General features: G+C 46.1%; 1 protein-coding gene across 3 annotated transcripts in view; it reads right to left on the bottom strand.

Moving 5' to 3' along the window:
- Window positions 1-436: 436 nt before the first annotated feature.
- Window positions 437-24,692, bottom strand: part of LOC144931474 (A-type potassium channel modulatory protein KCNIP2-like) — a 159,685-nt gene continuing 135,429 nt past the window's right edge. For all 3 annotated transcript variants that reach the window (XM_078855319.1, XM_078855320.1, XM_078855321.1), the window contains 7 exons: window positions 19,078-19,202; window positions 18,004-18,073; window positions 16,265-16,335; window positions 3,154-3,261; window positions 2,346-2,450; window positions 827-889; window positions 437-670 (listed from right to left, as the gene is read on the bottom strand). In XM_078855319.1, coding sequence (XP_078711445.1) covers window positions 626-670; window positions 827-889; window positions 2,346-2,450; window positions 3,154-3,261; window positions 16,265-16,335; window positions 18,004-18,073; window positions 19,078-19,202 — 587 coding nt within the window. In that variant the 3' untranslated portion in view covers window positions 437-625. The remainder of the gene's footprint in view (window positions 671-826; window positions 890-2,345; window positions 2,451-3,153; window positions 3,262-16,264; window positions 16,336-18,003; window positions 18,074-19,077; window positions 19,203-24,692) is intronic.

Genomic DNA, 24,692 nt, shown 5'->3' on the forward strand with positions numbered 1-24,692 from the left:
TCATGCAGGTTGGGAATCATGCCTCTCCTTTAGATGGCCGAAGGCCAGACGAAGACCCCAAATGAACCTTGTCCCACCGGCTGCCATTAACCCTTAAGCCAGAGAATGACAGGGATTTATGTTGCCAGTGGACAGAGGAGGCCGAGGGCTCGGCTTAGGTCCACGGGCATGAGTTCACCGCCACTGTCGGCACCTTAATCCCAGCCTGCGGGCCGCGCTCATGGTTGCACGGCGTGGCGTGCGAAGAGAGCGACGAACCGGTTACCGGTCGAGGCACACTCGCGGGCTGTGCCCAGACTACCGGGACCGCTGACTGCCACAAAAAAAACCACAACCGCAGCTTAGGCTAATTTCTCGAGCTCGCATCCCCACGACCGCAAAGGCACGCTCGGCCCTGGGGAGACACTAAACATCCAGATCACCTGCATCTTTCGGCTTGGGTCCATTTTGTTTTTATTCATGTTTTAGTTTGACGTGGGAATTCAAAGGAATAGAAGCAGAAACTTTGCAAGGAATTGGTTTAGTGGGGGGGGGTCCATCGGACGCCCCCGTCCCCCCTCTCCCGTCGGCTGTTCCTCCGCTGGATCCGTCCCTCGCGAGCGAAGCCACGTGCGACCGCCCTGCTCTAGAGGCCCTCGAATAGCTGCATGGACCTCAGGATGCTCTGGTCCTAGAAGAGACGGCGAAAGGGATCGCAGGCGGGGAAGTAAGAGGAGAGGAGAGGTTAGGACAGGTGTTGGTGAAGGTCAAGAATAATAAGTGTTTAGAAGCTGGTGCGGAGATATTTAAACTATCAAAATGTGGTAAGAGTCAAACACCTGCTCACCTCTTTGCAGGCATCAATAAACTCGTCTATTGTTACAACGCCATCCTTGTTTTTGTCCATTTTCTAGACAAAGACAAAAGTATAGATTGGCTTCTACGATGACAGGATCAGGTGTAGTGTAGGTGATTTTCTCACAGGCACACACACACAATTCAATGCGTGTATTGTGAGATAGACGATCGGTATTAATGAACGACTCAATGCATTATTCACCCCTGGCTAATAGATGTTTTTTTCCTATTCTTGCGTCTCAGCGCTTACGATGATTTGTCAGATAATAATGCCACCTTTGACATTTTTCATATATTGAAAATATAGTTTACTATCCAGCTGCGCCATTTTGGGTGTATTGGTTTCATGCGGGAGTCGTTAAGAATGTGTTTCAACTTAAACTGGCAATGTTTTGCACGTGCAAAAGCTGTTAATTGAAATTTCTCTGTCTCATTGCGAAACCGGAAACACCGGGTAATACTGCCCACGTGACAATTTGACATGTTACAGTCGTTAAGGTGGTTTGGATCTCATTCCAGTCGGAGGTGCAATTTAATAATACAACACCTCTTTAATCTTCTCAAATTAAAGTAATGGATTTCCGAGTAATTATGCCTCTTTGGCCCTTTTAATGTATTCCTTTGCTATTGCTAATTTATCACCTGTCACAAAATGTACATATTGTTCTTCACATTCTCTACTACTTTTAAATGTTAGCTCTACAGCAGCGTGAAGATGCTGCGAGCAGTCAGCCGGCATTTCCTTGCACGCCTCAGTTTCTGATCTTCAATTTCAGAAAAAGACACAAAAACGTATTTATCGGATGCTGTCGAAAAGTTACAGGTGAAACAGCTGGGCAGTCGAGAATCATCAAAGGCAATAAGCACACACACACAGTCGTCGTGACCAAAAGAGAAAACGCATCGTGCAGTCAAAAACTCCAGAAAATCTTTGGAGCAATAAGCACGGAACAAGTTCAAAGCATCGGTACGGCGAGTCCTCGCGGAACGCGTGGCCGTGTTCATATCACAGCGTGTTTTCGCTACAACGCGGTTCTTCCATTCGGGAACGCTTTTCGCAGAACGCAGAACGTGCGCCGTTCTAACGTGCGCTGCTCTAACTTGTTAAGGAACGCATTTACTTCGTTAAACGAGGAACTACTGTATTTGTCATCACAAGCATGAAGGCGTTATAATGGATTAGATTTTGAAATAGCGCCCTCCTTTTCGCTGTGGCGTCTCCGAGCGCTATACCTCACATCTCAACACATTTTAGAGGGCACTGCCAGTAAGCAGCTGTGCCTGTGGGCACAAGGAGACTCAGCACCAGCCTTGCTGTGCTAGGTGGGGGTGGGGATCGAAATATTTGGCGAAATTAATAAATTCCCATAATTTGTTCTTGCCTTACAAATTTTACATCTAAGACGCGGTGTATACCTTGGCCACGTTGTTTACAGACCATACAGTGTTAATGTTGTGATGACGACTGTGATTACAGGATTACGGGAAAGGGGGGCGGGACATCACACCTCGAAAAACTTGTCCACGTGGTCCCTTGGCGCGTCGTGGTTCACTGCCGGGTACGTGTACTTGCCCATCATGTCGTAAATTGACTTCATGATGTCCAACATTTCCTGCACGAGCAGTAAACAAAGCGTCCACGTGATGCGCACGAACACCTTGACTGCTGTTGCCGTTGCCTCGCTCTCGTTAATATCCACACTTGTTTTACAGCAGTTCATATGTAAAACGCACGAAGTCTGGAAAATCCCGTGTCGCCAGTTGCCCAGTTAGTTGCGGTGGCAACGGCCCCGCAGCAGCCACTAACGACAGAGTTATTATTATGGGTGGAGAGGAGCCCAGCCAGCAGCCAGCCAGCAAACTGGAGTCGTAAATTGTTATTTATTTTTTTATCCTAGTACGATAAAGTGCACTGCAAAACTTGCAGCGGTGGGATTAGGTTCGGGCTGGCCAAGTGACTGCCGCCTTCCCGCACGCCTGTGGTTGCAATACTCCGCACAGCGAACATTGTGCGATGCTTTGAAAGTTATTATTGTGGCAGTAGATGTGGATACCTGATGCACCAATGGAAAATTAAAAACTCTCCGGGAGCGTGCGACTGTGGTCATCCGGAACAGGACAGTAACAACGTATAACGACGCAACGCCCGATCAAAACATACGGAAGAGACACCGCGCGGATAAACTACTCCCGCTGCTCCTGACGAGGTTACCTGGGCTTGAACAACCTGAATGTGAAATTGTAGCTGATGCACTGCATCTACATCAGCAGCCATACGACGAGAAGATTATGGATGCGTCGGCCGCAGGGCCTCACCTCCTTGGTGACATAGCCATCTTTGTTGATGTCGTACAAGTTGAAGGCCCACCTCAGCTTGTCCGTCACGGAGCCGCGCAGAAGCACGGACAGGCCAGTCACAAAGTCCTGGTCCCAACACGCAAGCACGCACATGCATGTAGTTCATGATCATGAATTCATCATCATCATCATCATCATCAAAATCACCATCGGTTTACAATATCGATTTAAAGCTTTCGTGACTGCAGGGATTCATCTTCTTGGTTCTTTCGGTAAAGTCACGTTGAAGGGAAAAATAAAATGATAAAAATAAAACATTATAAAATGCAATTCTCACGACGTTTCGGCCACAACGCAAGCAGCCGTCCTCAGGTGAAGAACTGGGCTGTTGAAAAGGGCTGTCGACAGCCCTGTTCTTCACCTGAGGACGGCTGCTTGCGTTGTGGCCGAAACGTCGTGAAAATTGTTTTTTATTATGTTTTATTTTTATTATTGTATTATTTCCCTTCAACGTGACTTTTCCGAAAGAACCAAGAAGACGGTTTACAATAATCAATTTACAATTAAAATCATCGGTTTGAATTCATCATCATCATCATCGTCACTTTAAAATGATCGTCATGTTATGATCATCATCTTTGTAATTATCAGTTTACAATTAAGATAATCATCATTGGTTTACAATTAAAATCACCGTATTCATTATGATTAGTTTACAATCATCAATCAATTTACCATTATCTTCTTGGTTCTTTCGGTAAAGTCACGTAGAAGGGAAGTAATAAAATAATAAAAATAAAACATAATAAAACAATTCTCACGACGTTTCGGCCACAACGCAAGCAGCCATCCTCAGGCGAAGAATGAAACACCCCAAGCTTGGAGCGTATATTTAAGCTGGGTTAGAGGGGGGGGAGGTGGGAAGAAGAGCGCCTAAACAAAATAATTTGCATATCAAGAGGAATTCAGCATATGGAAAATGAGTAGGAGGTGGGCGGGGGGGGTTCCAAATCAATACTATGCCCGTGCATTATGCAGGATTAGCAGCATCAAAGGGGGGGGGGGAAGGGGGGGAGCATTAACAAAGGAAAGGAATGTTAATAGTATGTAGCTGTAGTTACTAAACAACCACGTAAAAAACTACAGTATAAACTGCATGACAAACTAAAGTATAAACTACATAGCATCATCAGTAAACTTACTATACTCTACAATAAGCTGAGTTACTAACAGTAAGTGATACATGAAAAATTCTACGTTGTAAAAAATTATATAATATGCTTCCATCTAAACTTTATTCTCTTACATCACACGCGTCTATACCGTACTATATACTTCCATAGGCAAAACCAACATTAAATTACATACTGTATTGCTATAAACCACCCTATACCTTATACATTTTTAATATAACACTATGTATTATTCTACCCACCCTAATGTGTATCAAAATGGTTTATTACGTCCTTCCAGTGATTGCTAAGCCAGAATCCATCTTCTCGGTTAAAATTGTCTCTGTGTTTGTAAATGTGGATCGCCTCATGTACGAATCTCTCATGATAGCCAGATGGCTTGCAGAGAACCTCTGTCTTGGAGAAGTCAATGTCATGTGAGCCCACTGAGTTGTAACAGTGATCTGCCACGGCTGAGGTGTTTGTCCTACAGTGTTTCAGGTCAGCTTTATGTTCACGGATGCGGTCCGAGACATGTCGTTTGGTTTCCCCAATGTAACTGCTACCACAGAGGCAACTTAGTTTGTAGACACCAGGGTACTGTATGTCTGGAACCACATCTTTTACAGACGGTACCAGATCACGGATTTTATGTACTGTGTTGAATCGGACCTGGATCTTGTGTTTAATCAGGATTTTGGAGATCTTTTTTGTGACCCCAGCAATGTAGGGTAAGGTGATGGTCTTGAAAGGCTCCTCAACAGGATCCTTCTTGGTGGTTGGAGTGATGGCTTTGCGGATTGTGTAGTCGGAGTAACCATTAGCCTTAAGAGCTTGGCGTACGTGTTTGAGTTCACTGGAAATGTGTTCATGGTCGGAGATGCATTGGGCTCTATGATATAGAGTCTTGATGAGGGAATTCTTCTGGGATGGATGGTGGTGGGAATCCGGTTTTAGATAAGCATCCGTGTGGGTGGCTTTCCTGTAGACAGAGTGGCTCATTGAACCATCATGTCTCCTTTTGATTAGGACATCCAAAAAGGGTAGCTTGCCATCATTTTCGACTTCCATGGTGAATCTGATGGCTGGGTGTATGGAATTGATATGGTCGAGAAATTGGTCTAGAGCAGGCCGGCCATGTGGCCAGATGACAAAAGTGTCGTCTACGTACCTCTTCCATAAGGTCGGGCGTAGAGTGGCAGTCTGGATGGCGTCCGTCTCAAATTTCTCCATGAAGATGTTGGCTACAACCGGAGATAAGGGGGAGCCCATTGGGGTGCCCTCAATTTGCTTGTAGAAGGTTCCATTCCAGGTGAAGTATGTATTGGTTAAGCAGTGTCTCACCAGGGGGGGTACCCCAGCATTCAGTCCTTGATGAACCAAGTCTTCAATGATTGCGATGGTGTCAGGCACAGGCACCTTGGTGAACAAGGAAACCACATCAAAACTGACAAGCAGGTCGTCTGGGGACAGGGCAATCCCCTTGATTGTCGATACCAGGTCAGTAGAGTTTAGTACTGCAGAGGTGGTTTTTCCAGTGAAAGGCCGTAGGATTTCGGACAAAAAAACGAGCCAGTTTGTAAGTCGGGGAGTTGATAGTAGAGACAATGGGACGAAGAGGTGTATCTTCTTTATGTATCTTTGGCAAGCCGTACAATCTTGGTGGCCTGGCTGCAGAAGGTTTCAACGAGAACTGTTTGGTCTGATCAATTAATGCGGTTGAAGCAGAAATGATGTTGTTGGTTTTGGAGACGAGGCTGTTGGTGGGGTCTCTTTTTATTTTTGTATAGCTGCCATCGGTGAGTAGTTCTTGAATTTTGTTGTTGTATTCTATTTTGTCCATGATGACAGTGGCATTGCCTTTGTCGGCTGAGAGGATGACAATGTCATCCCTCTTTTTTAATTGAGCTAATTCAAAACGCTCATCTTTGCTGATGTTGCTAGCTGGCATCTTAGCGTTTTTGAGGGTTACAGAGATTTCCGATCTTGCTACGTCTGCAGCGATGTGACTCAAGCCCTTGAGAGCTACATCTACTCGAGCAATTATATCATTAACTGGTATGTGTCTAGGTGTGACTGCAAAGTTTAGTCCTTTAGCTAAAACGGATTTCAAACCTTCAGAAATAGGACTGTTACTGCGATTAATTACGACTTTGTTAACATCTAGCTTTTCAATGTGTGGGTCCGGTTTCTTGTTTGAGAGGCGGTTGAATTTGGAAATCAAGTTGTCCTTACATTTAGTCGACATAGCGGCAGCTGAAGAGGCAGTCATTTTTTCCACATGTTCCCAATCCGATGTGGACATTGTTGCACTCAAGGATAAGTGTGATTTGTAGAGTGTCTTGTCTAACTGATCTAGTTCGGTGCGCGTAAGTCTGATTTTCTCTGAGATAAGAGCTAAGCTAGTTCTAGACAGAATTCGTTTCGCATTAGAAGAAGTTACAGCAGCAGATGTTAGTGTAAATGCGTTCGGTATTACCTTAGAGTCGCGGCATCTCTTCAGAAAGGTGAGAGACTCGATTAGCTGAGCCTTCTTGTCCCGGAGCTTGTTGAAGGATCTCAAAGTTATGTGGAAACCCTCCCCGTAGAGGCGGTTAAATTTCGATTTAAAGCTTTCGTGACTGCAGGGATTCATCTTCTTGGTTCTTTCGGTAAAGTCACGTAGAAGGGAAGTAATAAAATAATAAAAATAAAACATAATAAAACAATTCTCACGACGTTTCGGCCACAACGCAAGCAGCCATCCTCAGGCGAAGAATGAAACACCCCAAGCTTGGAGCGTATATTTAAGCTGGGTTAGAGGGGGGGGAGGTGGGAAGAAGAGCGCCTAAACAAAATAATTTGCATATCAAGAGGAATTCAGCATATGGAAAATGAGTAGGAGGTGGGCGGGGGGGGTTCCAAATCAATACTATGCCCGTGCATTATGCAGGATTAGCAGCATCAAAGGGGGGGGGGGGAAGGGGGGGAGCATTAACAAAGGAAAGGAATGTTAATAGTATGTAGCTGTAGTTACTAAACAACCACGTAAAAAACTACAGTATAAACTGCATGACAAACTAAAGTATAAACTACATAGCATCATCAGTAAACTTACTATACTCTACAATAAGCTGAGTTACTAACAGTAAGTAATACATGAAAAATTCTACGTTGTAAAAAATTATATAATATGCTTCCATCTAAACTTTATTCTCTTACATCACACGCGTCTATACCGTACTATATACTTCCATAGGCAAAACCAACATTAAATTACATACTGTATTGCTATAAACCACCCTATACCTTATACATTTTTAATATAACACTATGTATTATTCTACCCACCCTAATGTGTATCAAAATGGTTTATTACGTCCTTCCAGTGATTGCTAAGCCAGAATCCATCTTCTCGGTTAAAATTGTCTCTGTGTTTGTAAATGTGGATCGCCTCATGTACGAATCTCTCATGATAGCCAGATGGCTTGCAGAGAACCTCTGTCTTGGAGAAGTCAATGTCATGTGAGCCCACTGAGTTGTAACAGTGATCTGCCACGGCTGAGGTGTTTGTCCTACAGTGTTTCAGGTCAGGTATAGGGTGGTTTATAGCAATACAGTATGTAATTTAATGTTGGTTTTGCCTATGGAAGTATATAGTACGGTATAGACGCGTGTGATGTAAGAGAATAAAGTTTAGATGGAAGCATATTATATAATTTTTTACAACGTAGAATTTTTCATGTATTACTTACTGTTAGTAACTCAGCTTATTGTAGAGTATAGTAAGTTTACTGATGATGCTATGTAGTTTATACTTTAGTTTGTCATGCAGTTTATACTGTAGTTTTGTACGTGGTTGTTTAGTAACTACAGCTACATACTATTAACATTCCTTTCCTTTGTTAATGCTCCCCCCCTTCCCCCCCCCCCTTTGATGCTGCTAATCCTGCATAATGCACGGGCATAGTATTGATTTGGAACCCCCCCCGCCCACCTCCTACTCATTTTCCATATGCTGAATTCCTCTTGATATGCAAATTATTTTGTTTAGGCGCTCTTCTTCCCACCTCCCCCCCCTCTAACCCAGCTTAAATATACGCTCCAAGCTTGGGGTGTTTCATTCTTCGCCTGAGGATGGCTGCTTGCGTTGTGGCCGAAACGTCGTGAGAATTGTTTTATTATGTTTTATTTTTATTATTTTATTACTTCCCTTCTACGTGACTTTACCGAAAGAACCAAGAAGATGAATCCCTGCAGTCACGAAAGCTTTAAATCGAAATTTAACCGCCTCTACGGGGAGGGTTTCCACATAACTTTGAGATCCTTCAACAAGCTCCGGGACAAGAAGGCTCAGCTAATCGAGTCTCTCACCTTTCTGAAGAGATGCCGCGACTCTAAGGTAATACCGAACGCATTTACACTAACATCTGCTGCTGTAACTTCTTCTAATGCGAAACGAATTCTGTCTAGAACTAGCTTAGCTCTTATCTCAGAGAAAATCAGACTTACGCGCACCGAACTAGATCAGTTAGACAAGACACTCTACAAATCACACTTATCCTTGAGTGCAACAATGTCCACATCGGATTGGGAACATGTGGAAAAAAAAAAAATGACTGCCTCTTCAGCTGCCGCTATGTCGACTAAATGTAAGGACAACTTGATTTCCAAATTCAACCGCCTCTCAAACAAGAAACCGGACCCACACATTGAAAAGCTAGATGTTAACAAAGTCGTAATTAATCGCAGTAACAGTCCTATTTCTGAAGGTTTGAAATCCGTTTTAGCTAAAGGACTAAACTTTGCAGTCACACCTAGACACATACCAGTTAATGATATAATTGCTCGAGTAGATGTAGCTCTCAAGGGCTTGAGTCACATCGCTGCAGACGTAGCAAGATCGGAAATCTCTGTAACCCTCAAAAACGCTAAGATGCCAGCTAGCAACATCAGCAAAGATGAGCGTTTTGAATTAGCTCAATTAAAAAAGAGGGATGACATTGTCATCCTCTCAGCCGACAAAGGCAATGCCACTGTCATCATGGACAAAATAGAATACAACAACAAAATTCAAGAACTACTCACCGATGGCAGCTATACAAAAATAAAAAGAGACCCCACCAACAGCCTCGTCTCCAAAACCAACAACATCATTTCTGCTTCAACCGCATTAATTGATCAGACCAAACAGTTCTCGTTGAAACCTTCTGCAGCCAGGCCACCAAGATTGTACGGCTTGCCAAAGATACATAAAGAAGATACACCTCTTCGTCCCATTGTCTCTACTATCAACTCCCCGACTTACAAACTGGCTCGTTTTTTGTCCGAAATCCTACGGCCTTTCACTGGAAAAACCACCTCTGCAGTACTAAACTCTACTGACCTGGTATCAACAATCAAGGGGATTGCCCTGTCCCCAGACGACCTGCTTGTCAGTTTTGATGTGGTTTCCTTGTTCACCAAGGTGCCTGTGCCTGACACCATCGCAATCATTGAAGACTTGGTTCATCAAGGACTGAATGCTGGGGTACCCCCCCTGGTGAGACACTGCTTAACCAATACATACTTCACCTGGAATGGAACCTTCTACAAGCAAATTGAGGGCACCCCAATGGGCTCCCCCTTATCTCCGGTTGTAGCCAACATCTTCATGGAGAAATTTGAGACGGACGCCATCCAGACTGCCACTCTACGCCCGACCTTATGGAAGAGGTACGTAGACGACACTTTTGTCATCTGGCCACATGGCCGGCCTGCTCTAGACCAATTTCTCGACCATATCAATTCCATACACCCAGCCATCAGATTCACCATGGAAGTCGAAAATGATGGCAAGCTACCCCTTTTTGGATGTCCTAATCAAAAGGAGACCTGATGGTTCAATGAGCCACTCTGTCTACAGGAAAGCCACCCACACGGATGCTTATCTAAAACCGGATTCCCACCACCATCCATCCCAGAAGAATTCCCTCATCAAGACTCTATATCATAGAGCCCAATGCATCTCCGACCATGAACACATTTCCAGTGAACTCAAACACGTACGCCAAGCTCTTAAGGCTAATGGTTACTCCGACTACACAATCCGCAAAGCCATCACTCCAACCACCAAGAAGGATCCTGTTGAGGAGCCTTTCAAGACCATCACCTTACCCTACATTGCTGGGGTCACAAAAAAGATCTCCAAAATCCTGATTAAACACAAGATCCAGGTCCGATTCAACACAGTACATAAAATCCGTGATCTGGTACCGTCTGTAAAAGATGTGGTTCCAGACATACAGTACCCTGGTGTCTACAAACTAAGTTGCCTCTGTGGTAGCAGTTACATTGGGGAAACCAAACGACATGTCTCGGACCGCATCCGTGAACATAAAGCTGACCTGAAACACTGTAGGACAAACACCTCAGCCGTGGCAGATCACTGTTACAACTCAGTGGGCTCACATGACATTGACTTCTCCAAGACAGAGGTTCTCTGCAAGCCATCTGGCTATCATGAGAGATTCGTACATGAGGCGATCCACATTTACAAACACAGAGACAATTTTAACCGAGAAGATGGATTCTGGCTTAGCAATCACTGGAAGGACGTAATAAACCATTTTGATACACATTAGGGTGGGTAGAATAATACATAGTGTTATATTAAAAATGTATAAGGTATAGGGTGGTTTATAGCAATACAGTATGTAATTTAATGTTGGTTTTGCCTATGGAAGTATATAGTACGGTATAGACGCGTGTGATGTAAGAGAATAAAGTTTAGATGGAAGCATATTATATAATTTTTTACAACGTAGAATTTTTCATGTATTACTTACTGTTAGTAACTCAGCTTATTGTAGAGTATAGTAAGTTTACTGATGATGCTATGTAGTTTATACTTTAGTTTGTCATGCAGTTTATACTGTAGTTTTGTACGTGGTTGTTTAGTAACTACAGCTACATACTATTAACATTCCTTTCCTTTGTTAATGCTCCCCCCCTTCCCCCCCCCCCTTTGATGCTGCTAATCCTGCATAATGCACGGGCATAGTATTGATTTGGAACCCCCCCCGCCCACCTCCTACTCATTTTCCATATGCTGAATTCCTCTTGATATGCAAATTATTTTGTTTAGGCGCTCTTCTTCCCACCTCCCCCCCCTCTAACCCAGCTTAAATATACGCTCCAAGCTTGGGGTGTTTCATTCTTCGCCTGAGGATGGCTGCTTGCGTTGTGGCCGAAACGTCGTGAGAATTGTTTTATTATGTTTTATTTTTATTATTTTATTACTTCCCTTCTACGTGACTTTACCGAAAGAACCAAGAAGATGAATCCCTGCAGTCACGAAAGCTTTAAATCGAAATTTAACCGCCTCTACGGGGAGGGTTTCCACATAACTTTGAGATCCTTCAACAAGCTCCGGGACAAGAAGGCTCAGCTAATCGAGTCTCTCACCTTTCTGAAGAGATGCCGCGACTCTAAGGTAATACCGAACGCATTTACACTAACATCTGCTGCTGTAACTTCTTCTAATGCGAAACGAATTCTGTCTAGAACTAGCTTAGCTCTTATCTCAGAGAAAATCAGACTTACGCGCACCGAACTAGATCAGTTAGACAAGACACTCTACAAATCACACTTATCCTTGAGTGCAACAATGTCCACATCGGATTGGGAACATGTGGAAAAAAAAAAATGACTGCCTCTTCAGCTGCCGCTATGTCGACTAAATGTAAGGACAACTTGATTTCCAAATTCAACCGCCTCTCAAACAAGAAACCGGACCCACACATTGAAAAGCTAGATGTTAACAAAGTCGTAATTAATCGCAGTAACAGTCCTATTTCTGAAGGTTTGAAATCCGTTTTAGCTAAAGGACTAAACTTTGCAGTCACACCTAGACACATACCAGTTAATGATATAATTGCTCGAGTAGATGTAGCTCTCAAGGGCTTGAGTCACATCGCTGCAGACGTAGCAAGATCGGAAATCTCTGTAACCCTCAAAAACGCTAAGATGCCAGCTAGCAACATCAGCAAAGATGAGCGTTTTGAATTAGCTCAATTAAAAAAGAGGGATGACATTGTCATCCTCTCAGCCGACAAAGGCAATGCCACTGTCATCATGGACAAAATAGAATACAACAACAAAATTCAAGAACTACTCACCGATGGCAGCTATACAAAAATAAAAAGAGACCCCACCAACAGCCTCGTCTCCAAAACCAACAACATCATTTCTGCTTCAACCGCATTAATTGATCAGACCAAACAGTTCTCGTTGAAACCTTCTGCAGCCAGGCCACCAAGATTGTACGGCTTGCCAAAGATACATAAAGAAGATACACCTCTTCGTCCCATTGTCTCTACTATCAACTCCCCGACTTACAAACTGGCTCGTTTTTTGTCCGAAATCCTACGGCCTTTCACTGGAAAAACCACCTCTGCAGTACTAAACTCTACTGACCTGGTATCAACAATCAAGGGGATTGCCCTGTCCCCAGACGACCTGCTTGTCAGTTTTGATGTGGTTTCCTTGTTCACCAAGGTGCCTGTGCCTGACACCATCGCAATCATTGAAGACTTGGTTCATCAAGGACTGAATGCTGGGGTACCCCCCCTGGTGAGACACTGCTTAACCAATACATACTTCACCTGGAATGGAACCTTCTACAAGCAAATTGAGGGCACCCCAATGGGCTCCCCCTTATCTCCGGTTGTAGCCAACATCTTCATGGAGAAATTTGAGACGGACGCCATCCAGACTGCCACTCTACGCCCGACCTTATGGAAGAGGTACGTAGACGACACTTTTGTCATCTGGCCACATGGCCGGCCTGCTCTAGACCAATTTCTCGACCATATCAATTCCATACACCCAGCCATCAGATTCACCATGGAAGTCGAAAATGATGGCAAGCTACCCCTTTTTGGATGTCCTAATCAAAAGGAGACCTGATGGTTCAATGAGCCACTCTGTCTACAGGAAAGCCACCCACACGGATGCTTATCTAAAACCGGATTCCCACCACCATCCATCCCAGAAGAATTCCCTCATCAAGACTCTATATCATAGAGCCCAATGCATCTCCGACCATGAACACATTTCCAGTGAACTCAAACACGTACGCCAAGCTCTTAAGGCTAATGGTTACTCCGACTACACAATCCGCAAAGCCATCACTCCAACCACCAAGAAGGATCCTGTTGAGGAGCCTTTCAAGACCATCACCTTACCCTACATTGCTGGGGTCACAAAAAAGATCTCCAAAATCCTGATTAAACACAAGATCCAGGTCCGATTCAACACAGTACATAAAATCCGTGATCTGGTACCGTCTGTAAAAGATGTGGTTCCAGACATACAGTACCCTGGTGTCTACAAACTAAGTTGCCTCTGTGGTAGCAGTTACATTGGGGAAACCAAACGACATGTCTCGGACCGCATCCGTGAACATAAAGCTGACCTGAAACACTGTAGGACAAACACCTCAGCCGTGGCAGATCACTGTTACAACTCAGTGGGCTCACATGACATTGACTTCTCCAAGACAGAGGTTCTCTGCAAGCCATCTGGCTATCATGAGAGATTCGTACATGAGGCGATCCACATTTACAAACACAGAGACAATTTTAACCGAGAAGATGGATTCTGGCTTAGCAATCACTGGAAGGACGTAATAAACCATTTTGATACACATTAGGGTGGGTAGAATAATACATAGTGTTATATTAAAAATGTATAAGGTATAGGGTGGTTTATAGCAATACAGTATGTAATTTAATGTTGGTTTTGCCTATGGAAGTATATAGTACGGTATAGACGCGTGTGATGTAAGAGAATAAAGTTTAGATGGAAGCATATTATATAATTTTTTACAACGTAGAATTTTTCATGTATTACTTACTGTTAGTAACTCAGCTTATTGTAGAGTATAGTAAGTTTACTGATGATGCTATGTAGTTTATACTTTAGTTTGTCATGCAGTTTATACTGTAGTTTTTTACGTGGTTGTTTAGTAACTACAGCTACATACTATTAACATTCCTTTCCTTTGTTAATGCTCCCCCCCTTCCCCCCCCCCCTTTGATGCTGCTAATCCTGCATAATGCACGGGCATAGTATTGATTTGGAACCCCCCCCGCCCACCTCCTACTCATTTTCCATATGCTGAATTCCTCTTGATATGCAAATTATTTTGTTTAGGCGCTCTTCTTCCCACCTCCCCCCCCTCTAACCCAGCTTAAATATACGCTCCAAGCTTGGGGTGTTTCATTCTTCGCCTGAGGATGGCTGCTTGCGTTGTGGCCGAAACGTCGTGAGAATTGTTTTATTATGTTTTATTTTTATTATTTTATTACTTCCCTTCTACGTGACTTTACCGAAAGAACCAAGAAGATGAATCCCTGCAGTCACGAAAGCTTTAAATCGAAATTTACCATTAGTTTAACACGTTGGCTTTCGCGACCAATATCATTTACAATACATGTTTTTTGTGTATTAGATCGCGTAAAATATGAGAAAAAACTCAGACTGGTGCGGCAGGGCTTAGCAGATTGTAAATCTCAGTACTCAGATGGTAAATGTTGTGGATTTGCTCTCCAACACACCGGTGTGCTGTACGGGTACACTATACACTACACTATACACTATACTATACACTACACACTAGTGCTGTACTAGTAACGAATGGAAAAGTTCTGTTAACGTGCCAAAACCTTACTAATTGGCTGTGTCGGGTGGTGGCGGGTTTTACGACACATTTATAGTCAAGCGCTCTATCCCAGAAAAACAACTGTCATTTACAATCGACTTCAGAAATATCATCACCAGACGCAACCATCATCATTTTATCAGCGGCATCATCATCTTCAGCAGCAACATCATCAGACATTGTCTATCCATCGCTCCTATGCCACCACATTTATCATGGTCCTGCGGTCCAAAAATCCATCTCAATCTTTCACACCAACTGATCTCATCGCTCCATCTCCACAGGGGTCGCCCTTCATCATCTGCTGAAGCCCCCCTCCCCACGCTGTCACAGTCATGGATGTTATTTACTGCTTGACCATACTTCACTACCCCCGGTCAATGCAAGGTTGGTGAAGGTGGGGGTTTGCCCAGGACTAGTTAAATATGGGCAGGGATTTCTAGTTCAGGCGCAGCACAAGTAGCGCTAACCACTGCTCTGCCACTGCAGCCCTCCCCAAACTATCGTAAGGCAAATTAATTAGAACGTAGATGATTCATTAATAGAATTCCCCAGAGTGCACTTCTGCCTGTAAAAACGATGCGGTTACCTCGAAGCGTTGAGCGGATGTCACGTGGGCGCTGCATTTAGAATAATTTAGAATCAACGTGCCTTTATAGTATTCGACTGCTATACAGTTTTAATGGTAAGGCACTTCATTGAGCTATCATTTGTGATAGGTCGCCTGAAAAAAATCTATACTGTGTAGCTCGGTGACCCTTACGTCTGTTAAAATAATAAAAAGAATAACCCGTAAAAACAAAGTTTTTCACTATAAATCCTTTATATGCGTGGCGGCTAGAGTCCTCTCGTCCTCTGGCTTGAGATGGCTGCCATCTATGGGTCAGATGATTGCCTGCCACCATTAAGCAATTGGTAATTAAATATAAGAAAAAAATTCCTAAAAAGTGTAAAGTAATGGAAATTTTTTTTCACAAAAATAAATTGTCACGCACAACGAGTCTGTGTGCAAAATGTCAGCTCGATTGGATCACGGGAAGTGGGTTAAAAAACGACCGAAAGATTTGCACGGTCGTAAGCGCGCAAGCAAGCAAGCAAGTGAACTTAATATAAAGGATTTAAAATTGATAGTAATTGTGCTATAGTACGCCGTGCCAGGCGCGCTCCATTGCCGTCAATTTCACATTCACACTTCCGCTTGCTTCACCATTCGCCACGCACTGGTCTCGGCGCCCGTTAATTCATCTCTTCTCGCCCCTCGCGTCTCGCCCACCTCGAAGCTCACGCAGCCGTCCTGGTCCACGTCGAAGGCGTTGAACAGATGGTGCGCGTACGTGCTGGCATCTGCGGCGGCGGTGGTGGCGGTGGCGGGAGAGGGGGGGGCAATGCGTGCGACACAAAAACACGCGCACAGCATCATCAGGGCGACCGCGACCTCGCTCACGCACGACCCACGCCGCCTGCGGAGCGTGAACGAGGGGGTGCGGCGGTGGTGGTGGTTGGGGGGGGGGAGATGTTTTATTTATTTTTCATAACGATATTTTTATAATTGCTTTTACTGCGACTCTACGGTGGCGCAGTACAAAGCACCGAACGCGGTACAGGGGGGGGGGGGTGGGCGGGGAAGACTTTCACTCTGTGAGCAAAGAGAGCCCGAGACTCGTGCGCCAGGGCTGAGCGAAGAGGGAAATCCGGGCTCACCGCCCCCCGCCCAAGTGGTGGGGGGGACCACAAGACAATAAATAAATATTTATTTAAAAGCGATCGGCAGGTCGCTGTGCGGTAGGGTGAATATGAAGTGAGTGGTGGCGCTCTCTCAATTATACGGAAGCGTCTGGCCAGCGTGGAGCAGTAGGCTAAGTTCTCTCGAGAGGAGTTCTCTAATGAAGCTACCCGTTCGAGCACAGGCGCCTTCTGAGAGCCGTGGCACGAGAAGGCAGTTGACGGGCTGCACCTCTACAATTGCCTTTGCCCGCACGATTATACTGGTAGGAACCACCTGGTTCCACCAGCCCACAGGGGATTATTGTGTCTGTCCGTCCGTCCGTCGTGCATCAAAAAATGGGAGGGGTGGGGCTGGGTGGAGAGGGGAGGGTGGGGAGTGGCTGGGTGGGGAGGGTGGGGCTGGGTGGGGAGGGGCTGCTCACCCCGTGGTGCCCTTATAAAACTCAATGTTTAACCTACTCACGCCGACTTGTGCGCGCCCTCACAGTCGGGCATATTTGCGGAATACACCACGCCGCCGTTGACCCTGGCCATTGACCGAGCAACCCAACGTTCCTACCAGCTCCCGCCGCAGGAATGTGTTATTTTACGATTGTGTGCCTCCAGCATCCTGCCATGAGACGCGCACCGTTTTCATCCCGAACTCCCGCAGTAAGCGGTGCACCACAGCGTGTTGAAGAACTGGCGTGGAACATGATGTCACAGAACTACTTCTGAAGGCATTTTATGAGACCATATCTATCCACATTTGGGGGGGGAGGGGACACACCTTTTGTATGCCCTGTATAAACATGTTCAGAGGAACCAATGAGGACACTTTCTGCAAATGATCACGCAGTGTGGCGACTCACCATACTGGGTGCACAGTGCACGCAGCCTTCTTTGCGACCAAAAAAATCTAATAAAAATTGTGGCGATATTATGGCAGCAGAAGGACCATGTGACAACTTTTAAACCAGTTGTATCCTTGTTTGTCCCATCGTCAAATGCAACAAATTGTATTAATGTATGTTTTACTCTGATTGGTGGAATAAGCCAAACTAAGTGATATCCCATATCGAATGTGGCGTGACTTAGGCAATCTTAGGCACACCGGGCTCGAACCAACACTTCACTCGACTTGCAAACCTGGATTTCAAACTCCAGCAGTATATCTCAGCTGTGCCAAGCTCAGTGCTCCAGTCCAGATTGACTCCTCCCCTGAGTCTCTGACGTGTTTGTTTTGGAATGCTGCGTTGATGACGACGAACTTTAAATGGCGTTATTAGCACGCGGTGCGACACTCACCGCCCTGCGGGAAGAATTGAGAATAAATGTCCTTGAAGGAGTCTTCGTTCACGATGCCATTGGGACATTCCTAGTGGGGGGTGGGGGTGGGGGATAGACAACGAGCAGAGAACGGCTTCACGAAGCGCACGCTGCACTTGTGCTGCATGTGCGGCACTTACGTTGATTCGCTGACGAGCAGCAAACGGTTTACGTTCAGTCGTGTGCGTAAGAAACGTTGTTGTTGTTGTTGTTGTTATAAGTTGACTTTGACCTACGGCCGAATCACCTGAAATGCACGCCGTCTCATCAGGTTTCAGCCTGGATAGTGGTCGCATAGGTGACCACCACATTCGTGCATAACAGGTGCTATAGGCTGCTGCGATGCCATAGCCTGCAGCATCCGTTTGGCAGCAAAGGGCAGTGCAGCGAAATCCATTGTTCTACTGTACTTCGATGTTCCCGCATCTATGCTCCCCACTGACCGACGTGGTGAAGTATGGTCGAATGACCACCACGACCCGCACGGCGCGGCGAGGCCCCTCTGCTCAGCAGCGTCATGGCAAAGTGCTGCACCTGTACGTCTGCTGTACGCAGCGGGTTCACGCAACCTCCTGAGAGCAGTACGTGTGCTATAGCATCTCGTACTGGCCTCAGAGGCCTTGCTACTGATCCCGAGGCATGCTGTGCTGAGCTTACCCTCAATAAGAATGAGAATGCGCCAGCATTTCGATTGTGCGACCTGGCCAGATAGGGCCCACTGTGCCAGACCGCTGTTGGCAGTGGCGAGCCAAACAAAAACAACTCCACGGAGCGGCGGTCTTCATTGCAAGGCCCGCGAGCCACTGGCGGCCCCCTGGTGGCCTTTAGTGGGGGCCCTGGCATGCGACCCACGACAATACACAACAAGTGAGAACACCCCCCCCCCCCCATCATCATCACGCTGTCAAACCCCAGTGGTTTTAAATGTGTGGCGGGCCCATACACACCGATGATGTCTTATCGGCGAAGGTGCCCCCCGTGCCCCCCTGTGCCCCCCGCTCTCTGAAAATTGGTGAAGAACGAATTTGCTATTAACGAAGGGGAGAGCCGTACGTTCTTGAAGCCGCGGTAGAGGATCTGCAGCTCCTTGCGGTTGAACTTGGTCTGCTCCTGCAAGATCTCGAGCCCCTCCGGACGGTGGCACACGGGGGAGAGCTCCAGGTCGTCCTCCAGGTCATCTGTGGCGAGGGGCGCACACGCACGCACATGAGCAGTTGATGAACCGTGCTGAACGCGCGTCAACGCCTCTCCTCCTACCCCTTCACCTTCCGCTCGCGCCCCGTCGATATTTTCCCCGCTATCTGCTCGAATGCTTTTTTAAAGGTAAATCGATATCCCTAAAGGGGAATAACGGAAAGTCCCTGGGAACAAGTGTCAGATTAAAAATTAAATGTGAATGTCGCCGTGCATGCACGCGTGCGTGCGTGCGTACGACTATTTGTATTGTGGTAGAAAAACGACCAACGCTCTGGGTTTTTTTCTTATTTTCTCCGTAAAATCGAAATACTGCCGACGATTGCAGACACTGACAGATCGCCGACTAAAAATAAAAGGCAGATCCATGCGGTGATTAGAAAAACAGACTTTTCTAGAAATGTGCAGCGGGAATGAGTCATAGCGTGTGAATAAATGCTACTGATTATAAATAGAGAATTGGCCGGATTTAATCTGGCAAAGAACGCTGTAGATCATTGCATTAAGTATCCCTAGTTAGCCCCCCATGTGTTCATTCATGTGAGCATCAAAAGCGTAAATTACATGTCGCCTTAACGTCCGACATTCCTTTCAGCGGAGCGGCGTAATTAATTAGCCGGCTTTCCCTCCGCAAGCAGAATGAGAAGGAACACGCTACTCGAGAAGACATCTGGATACAACGGCCCGCAGATGGCAAGTGACGTCTGTACGAGGAACGTGCAAGACATGCTCACGGTACGGTACACGTAGGCGTGCCTTTACCGGGCAGCAGACTAATGTGACGTGCAGGCTTCGACATTTCAAGTGTAAATCTGAGCCCGCGACGTTCCCTGACTCCTCCGTGGGCGCGTTGCTTGTGTTGTCCGACGAACGTGAATTCACGTTTCTCGCATCTGCAGCCATCGTGGTGAGGGGCCACTCGTGGCCCCGGCGGCGGGCGGGGGCTGGTAAATTGGCGCGCCGTGCAGAGTGGTTTCGGCAGGAGGGTAAAACCCCCAACCCCAACAACCCCAACCCACCCAAACTCCCCCCCCCCCCCCGAAGGGGAGAGGGAGCCGCCGCTGTTCGCGAGCGTGCGCCACGTCTCGCACCGCGCTCGGCGTAGAGTGTGGCGCCGTACGGAGTGAGAGGGTGAACCCCCGCGTGCTCACCAGTAATCACCACTTCGGGGCCGTCAGCGTACGCCGCCAAACCTACCACCAGAGGCGTCGCCATAATTGGCCGGCAAAGTGACGGAACGATTTATTATTTACGCAAAAAATATATAGAAAAAATTCAAATGTGGAGCAACGTTAGGTCCACGTTGGTTTTTTTGCACCGCATCCCCCGGTGCTCGACCGAATTTCGTTTTCCGTTTCTGTTGTTATATCCTCACGGTTGCTGAACACAACCCCAGAGGCCGAAAAGGCCAAGGTGGCCAGCAACAATCGGCACTATTGAAGGCGTCTTAGTTGAGAGCTAATTGATTTCTTGAATCAAGCAAAAAAACATAACTCTGAGATGATAGGAGGTTTAGATTCTAAACGGAAGAACCGCAGCGAAGGAAGAAGCAGAAATATATATGCCGTGCAGTGTGGTAGTCGTAGTGGTGGCGGTGTTAGCTGGTGCATCTGCCAGCCATCTCAGTCACGTGGCCAACAAAGTGCACCTGGCCTGGCACAGGCGCCGTGGTGACGCCACCGTCACTTCGCGGCGAAGGGCGGACGTTGGTATATCGGTCGTGGTGCTTCAACTCGGTGCACCGCACGTGCGTGCGCGCGCGAGACTGAGCAGGCAATGTCTCAGGTAGACTCGGTGCACCGCGCGTGCACGCGCGCGCAAGACTGAGCAGGCAATGTCTCAGGTAGACTCGGTGCACCGCGCGTGGGAGGAGGAATCGATGAGCGAAGTTCAATTTGCGCCGCGGCGCGTGACCTTGCAAGGGCCCCCGGTGCCGGAGAGCCCCCGGGGGGGGGGCAGGGCACGTGGCCCTCTCAGATTGTGGAGATTTGCAGAATTAACCTGCCGAATGGCACCCTCCCCTCCACTCCCCCCCTCGGGGCACCACCTTAAGCACGATGCCCCCCCCCCGCGCGATCCCGATTTTCGTAACACGGCTGTGAATCTCCGCTGCCTTGCGGGCTTCACAGCTGTGGTTGTTGTTGTTGTGGCGTTGCTGCTGAATCTAAATGAGCCGGAGTGCGTTGCAGCTCTGTCACGAGCAGCAGCGCCGTCGTCGGGCTTAGCAATCTACACGGCTGCCTCCTGGACATCTGGGAAAATAGCTTCATGTAGCCCCATCGGATTCCTCCGGTATAAATAAACATTCTAATTCTGCGGTATTTCGCGGATGTGTTGTACGCGCTCTCGTGTGCCGTTCGGCCCGATGTCTGACGTTTCACTGCACGTGCCGAGAGCCTCTTTCAGGGATTGTGGAACTGAAGACGCCGCCAGGGCATGGAGCAGATAACACGCGGTGTAATTTGACAAAAACCACACCGGACATTTTGAAACTCCTGGATAGCTATTTGAAAGCTCTCATTGTTGGACTGAGCTAGAGATACAACAACTTTATTTACATTAATGTACAACCCCGTGGAGATGTCATTTATCTTGAATGCTGACTTGTGGGATTGTAAAAAATAATGTTTGTTTAATTAGACGGTATTAAAGTAAATGCAGATACTATTCAGGGTGATATGCACACGCGCACACACATTGCTTGAACGGCACTGAAGCGCAATCTTGGCGTAATAAATAACCTTTAGCAAAATGCACGAGTTCTCGTGTCAAGGGTTAGAACATTGAACATTTTGGCAATCAGTGCATCTGTGACCTTCCCTTGTGTACAGAGGAGTTTGGCCAGCCCAGGTATCTTGTGCATCTCATAGATTTCGGCTGGAACACTCGCCACGTTACCCGGTGGCTCTTATCCCAGAGCATCATCAGGGGCCATAATGTCCACAGGGCAGACGGCACCTCGGTCTAGTGGCACATTCAAAGCACGCAGGCAGCAGGATGGAATTACCCAGGCAGCAGCTGGGCTGCTGGGTAGATTCAAACCTGAGATTTGGACGGGTAAGGCATGGAGTAATGGGTAGTGTGATATAGATTACACAATAATGTGTGATATAGATTACACAATAATATGTAATCTATATCACACTATGGTTAATTCTATTTTTTTACAAATGTTGCTATTAGATCTGAATTCACGCATTGACTAATGCGAGAAGACCTGAACATGCAAAACGTTCAGTTGCAGTCCTCTTTGTATATGTTTATATATTCGTCTGTTAGCTGTACTACAGATGCCACGAGCTTAATTGTTATCCATATAAACTTTGCGTTGAATGCTGTCACCAGAAAAAAACACAACAACCCCATATACACACGTAGTTGTATAGTTCCAGACGAGAGGGTGGGGAGGAATGAGTATTGGCCAGCTGACTTCGATTCCAAGAGGCGTTCTGTGCACGTTCAGGCTGGGCACGTTGACCGACAAGTGTCAGGGCCGCCGTTTTATCTTTGCGTTGTCGTTGTCCCAGGAATCGTCTCATCTCCTGGTCATCCGCACTGCCGATTGCCTCTCGCCAACGCTTGGTGCAGACTTGAATGCTACCTTCCCTGCTCCGTCGTTGACAAAGTCGCTCATCTCTTGAGCCCACTCTCTCAGAATGTCCCACCTCTCCACTTTCCTCCAATGTGTCACCCTCTCCATTGTGCCACCAGTTGCCGCTTCTAGCTATCATCTCCTGCCACAGCACTTCCGTGAACAGCGTGGGGCTGCGGTGAGAGAGGCGTCCTGTGCACACATTGTCCTGCAGTTGCACGATCTGCCCAACTCGTGTTGTTTTGCTTTTATCATGTTTTTTGAAAAATCTGAATTAAATGGTTTTCATTTTTGTTGTCCAATAAGCGTGCGGAAACGTGTACAAAGAGCACTCGGTCCCGTGCATTATGCAAAAGCCATCAGCAGTTCTTGAACAATTGCGTGGTGGTCCTCTTGACTGAGGTCACCATCAACAGGGGCGGACCGAGACAAGCTACCAGCAACTGGCACCCCACGCGAACTCGAAGGGCAGATCTAGGCCGAGGTTGCTGGTAAACTGTGAAATATTTTGCCCCTATTTTCCATAGAAAATTTCTAAGCGTATTGTCGTCTTAAACAGAGGTGTAATTATTCGGTTTGTCCATCCGTCCGTCCAATGAATAAATTCCCTGAAATGTTGAGAAATTAATTCGAATTTATATTTCCTCTGCAAGCGCACAGTAATTGAAATAATGACATCGTTATTTTATTTGTATTTTTTTCATTTGTATTTTTCTCCCCTCGAAATTGGCGCCCCACTTAACTTGGCACCCTTAGGAGACCGCCTAGTTCGCCTATATGGACGGGCCGCCCCCCGACCATCAAATTAACTTAAATAAACTTAAATAAATGTGACTGACTGGCGGTAAGTAGTGAGACAGAGTCAACTGCAGTCCGGTTTCGTCCTTATTGGGACTCATGATAATAGTAATAATAGCGACATTTATAAAGCGCTAGATTTTGCAGGCAAGTCAACCACTCAGAGGTGCGGAGGCAAGCTCAGGGCTGCTCGAAAATCTGAGCAAACAGAGGCCTTTAGATGTTTCTTTAAAGTCAGAGTGCATTTGATGTTGCAGATGCGCAAAGAGATCAGAGAGTCTCACACCGAGGGGGCGGCTGCAGAGAACCGACGTGAGGCTGTAGTAGTGTAGTGTATAGTGTAGTGTATAGTGTAGTTTATAGTGTAGTCTATAGTAGTGTAGTGTATAGTGTAGTCTATAGTAGTGTAGTGTATAGTGTAGTCTATAGTAATGTAGTGTATAGTGTAGTCTATAGTAGTGTAGTGTATAGTGTAGTCTATAGTAGTGCATAGTGTAGTGTATAGTGTAGTGTATAGTAGTGTATGGTAGTGTAGTGTATAGTGTAATGTATAGTGTAGTCTATAGTAGTGTAGTGTATAGTGTAGTGTATAGCGTAGTGTATAGTGTAGTCTATAGTAGTGTATGGTAGTGTAGTCTATAGTAGTGTAGTGTATAGTGTAGTCTATAGTATTGTAGTGTATAGTGTAGTCTATAGTAGTGTATGGTAGTGTAGTGTATAGTGTAGTGTATAGCGTAGTCTATAGTAGTGTAGTGTATAGTGTAGTCTATAGTAGTGTATGGTAGTGTAGTGTATAGCGTAGTCTATAGTAGTGTAGTGTATAGTGTAGTCTATAGTAGTGTAGTGTATAGTGTAGTGCATAGTGTAGTGTATAGTGTAGTCTATAGTAGTGTATGGTAGTGAAGTGTATAGTGTAGTCTATAGTAGTGTATGGTAGTGTAGTGTATAGTGTAGTCTATAGTAGTGTATGGTAGTGTAGTGTATAGTGTAGTGTATAGTGATGTGAGGCTGTAACGAGACCTTGGTTTTCAGTCCTCACTTCCACTCCATGGGGCCCATTGGCTTGGCTAATGTCAACAAATTT

The sequence above is a fragment of the Lampetra fluviatilis genome, chromosome 4 (assembly GCF_964198595.1).
Source record: "Lampetra fluviatilis chromosome 4, kcLamFluv1.1, whole genome shotgun sequence".
Taxonomy (NCBI): domain Eukaryota; kingdom Metazoa; phylum Chordata; class Hyperoartia; order Petromyzontiformes; family Petromyzontidae; genus Lampetra; species Lampetra fluviatilis.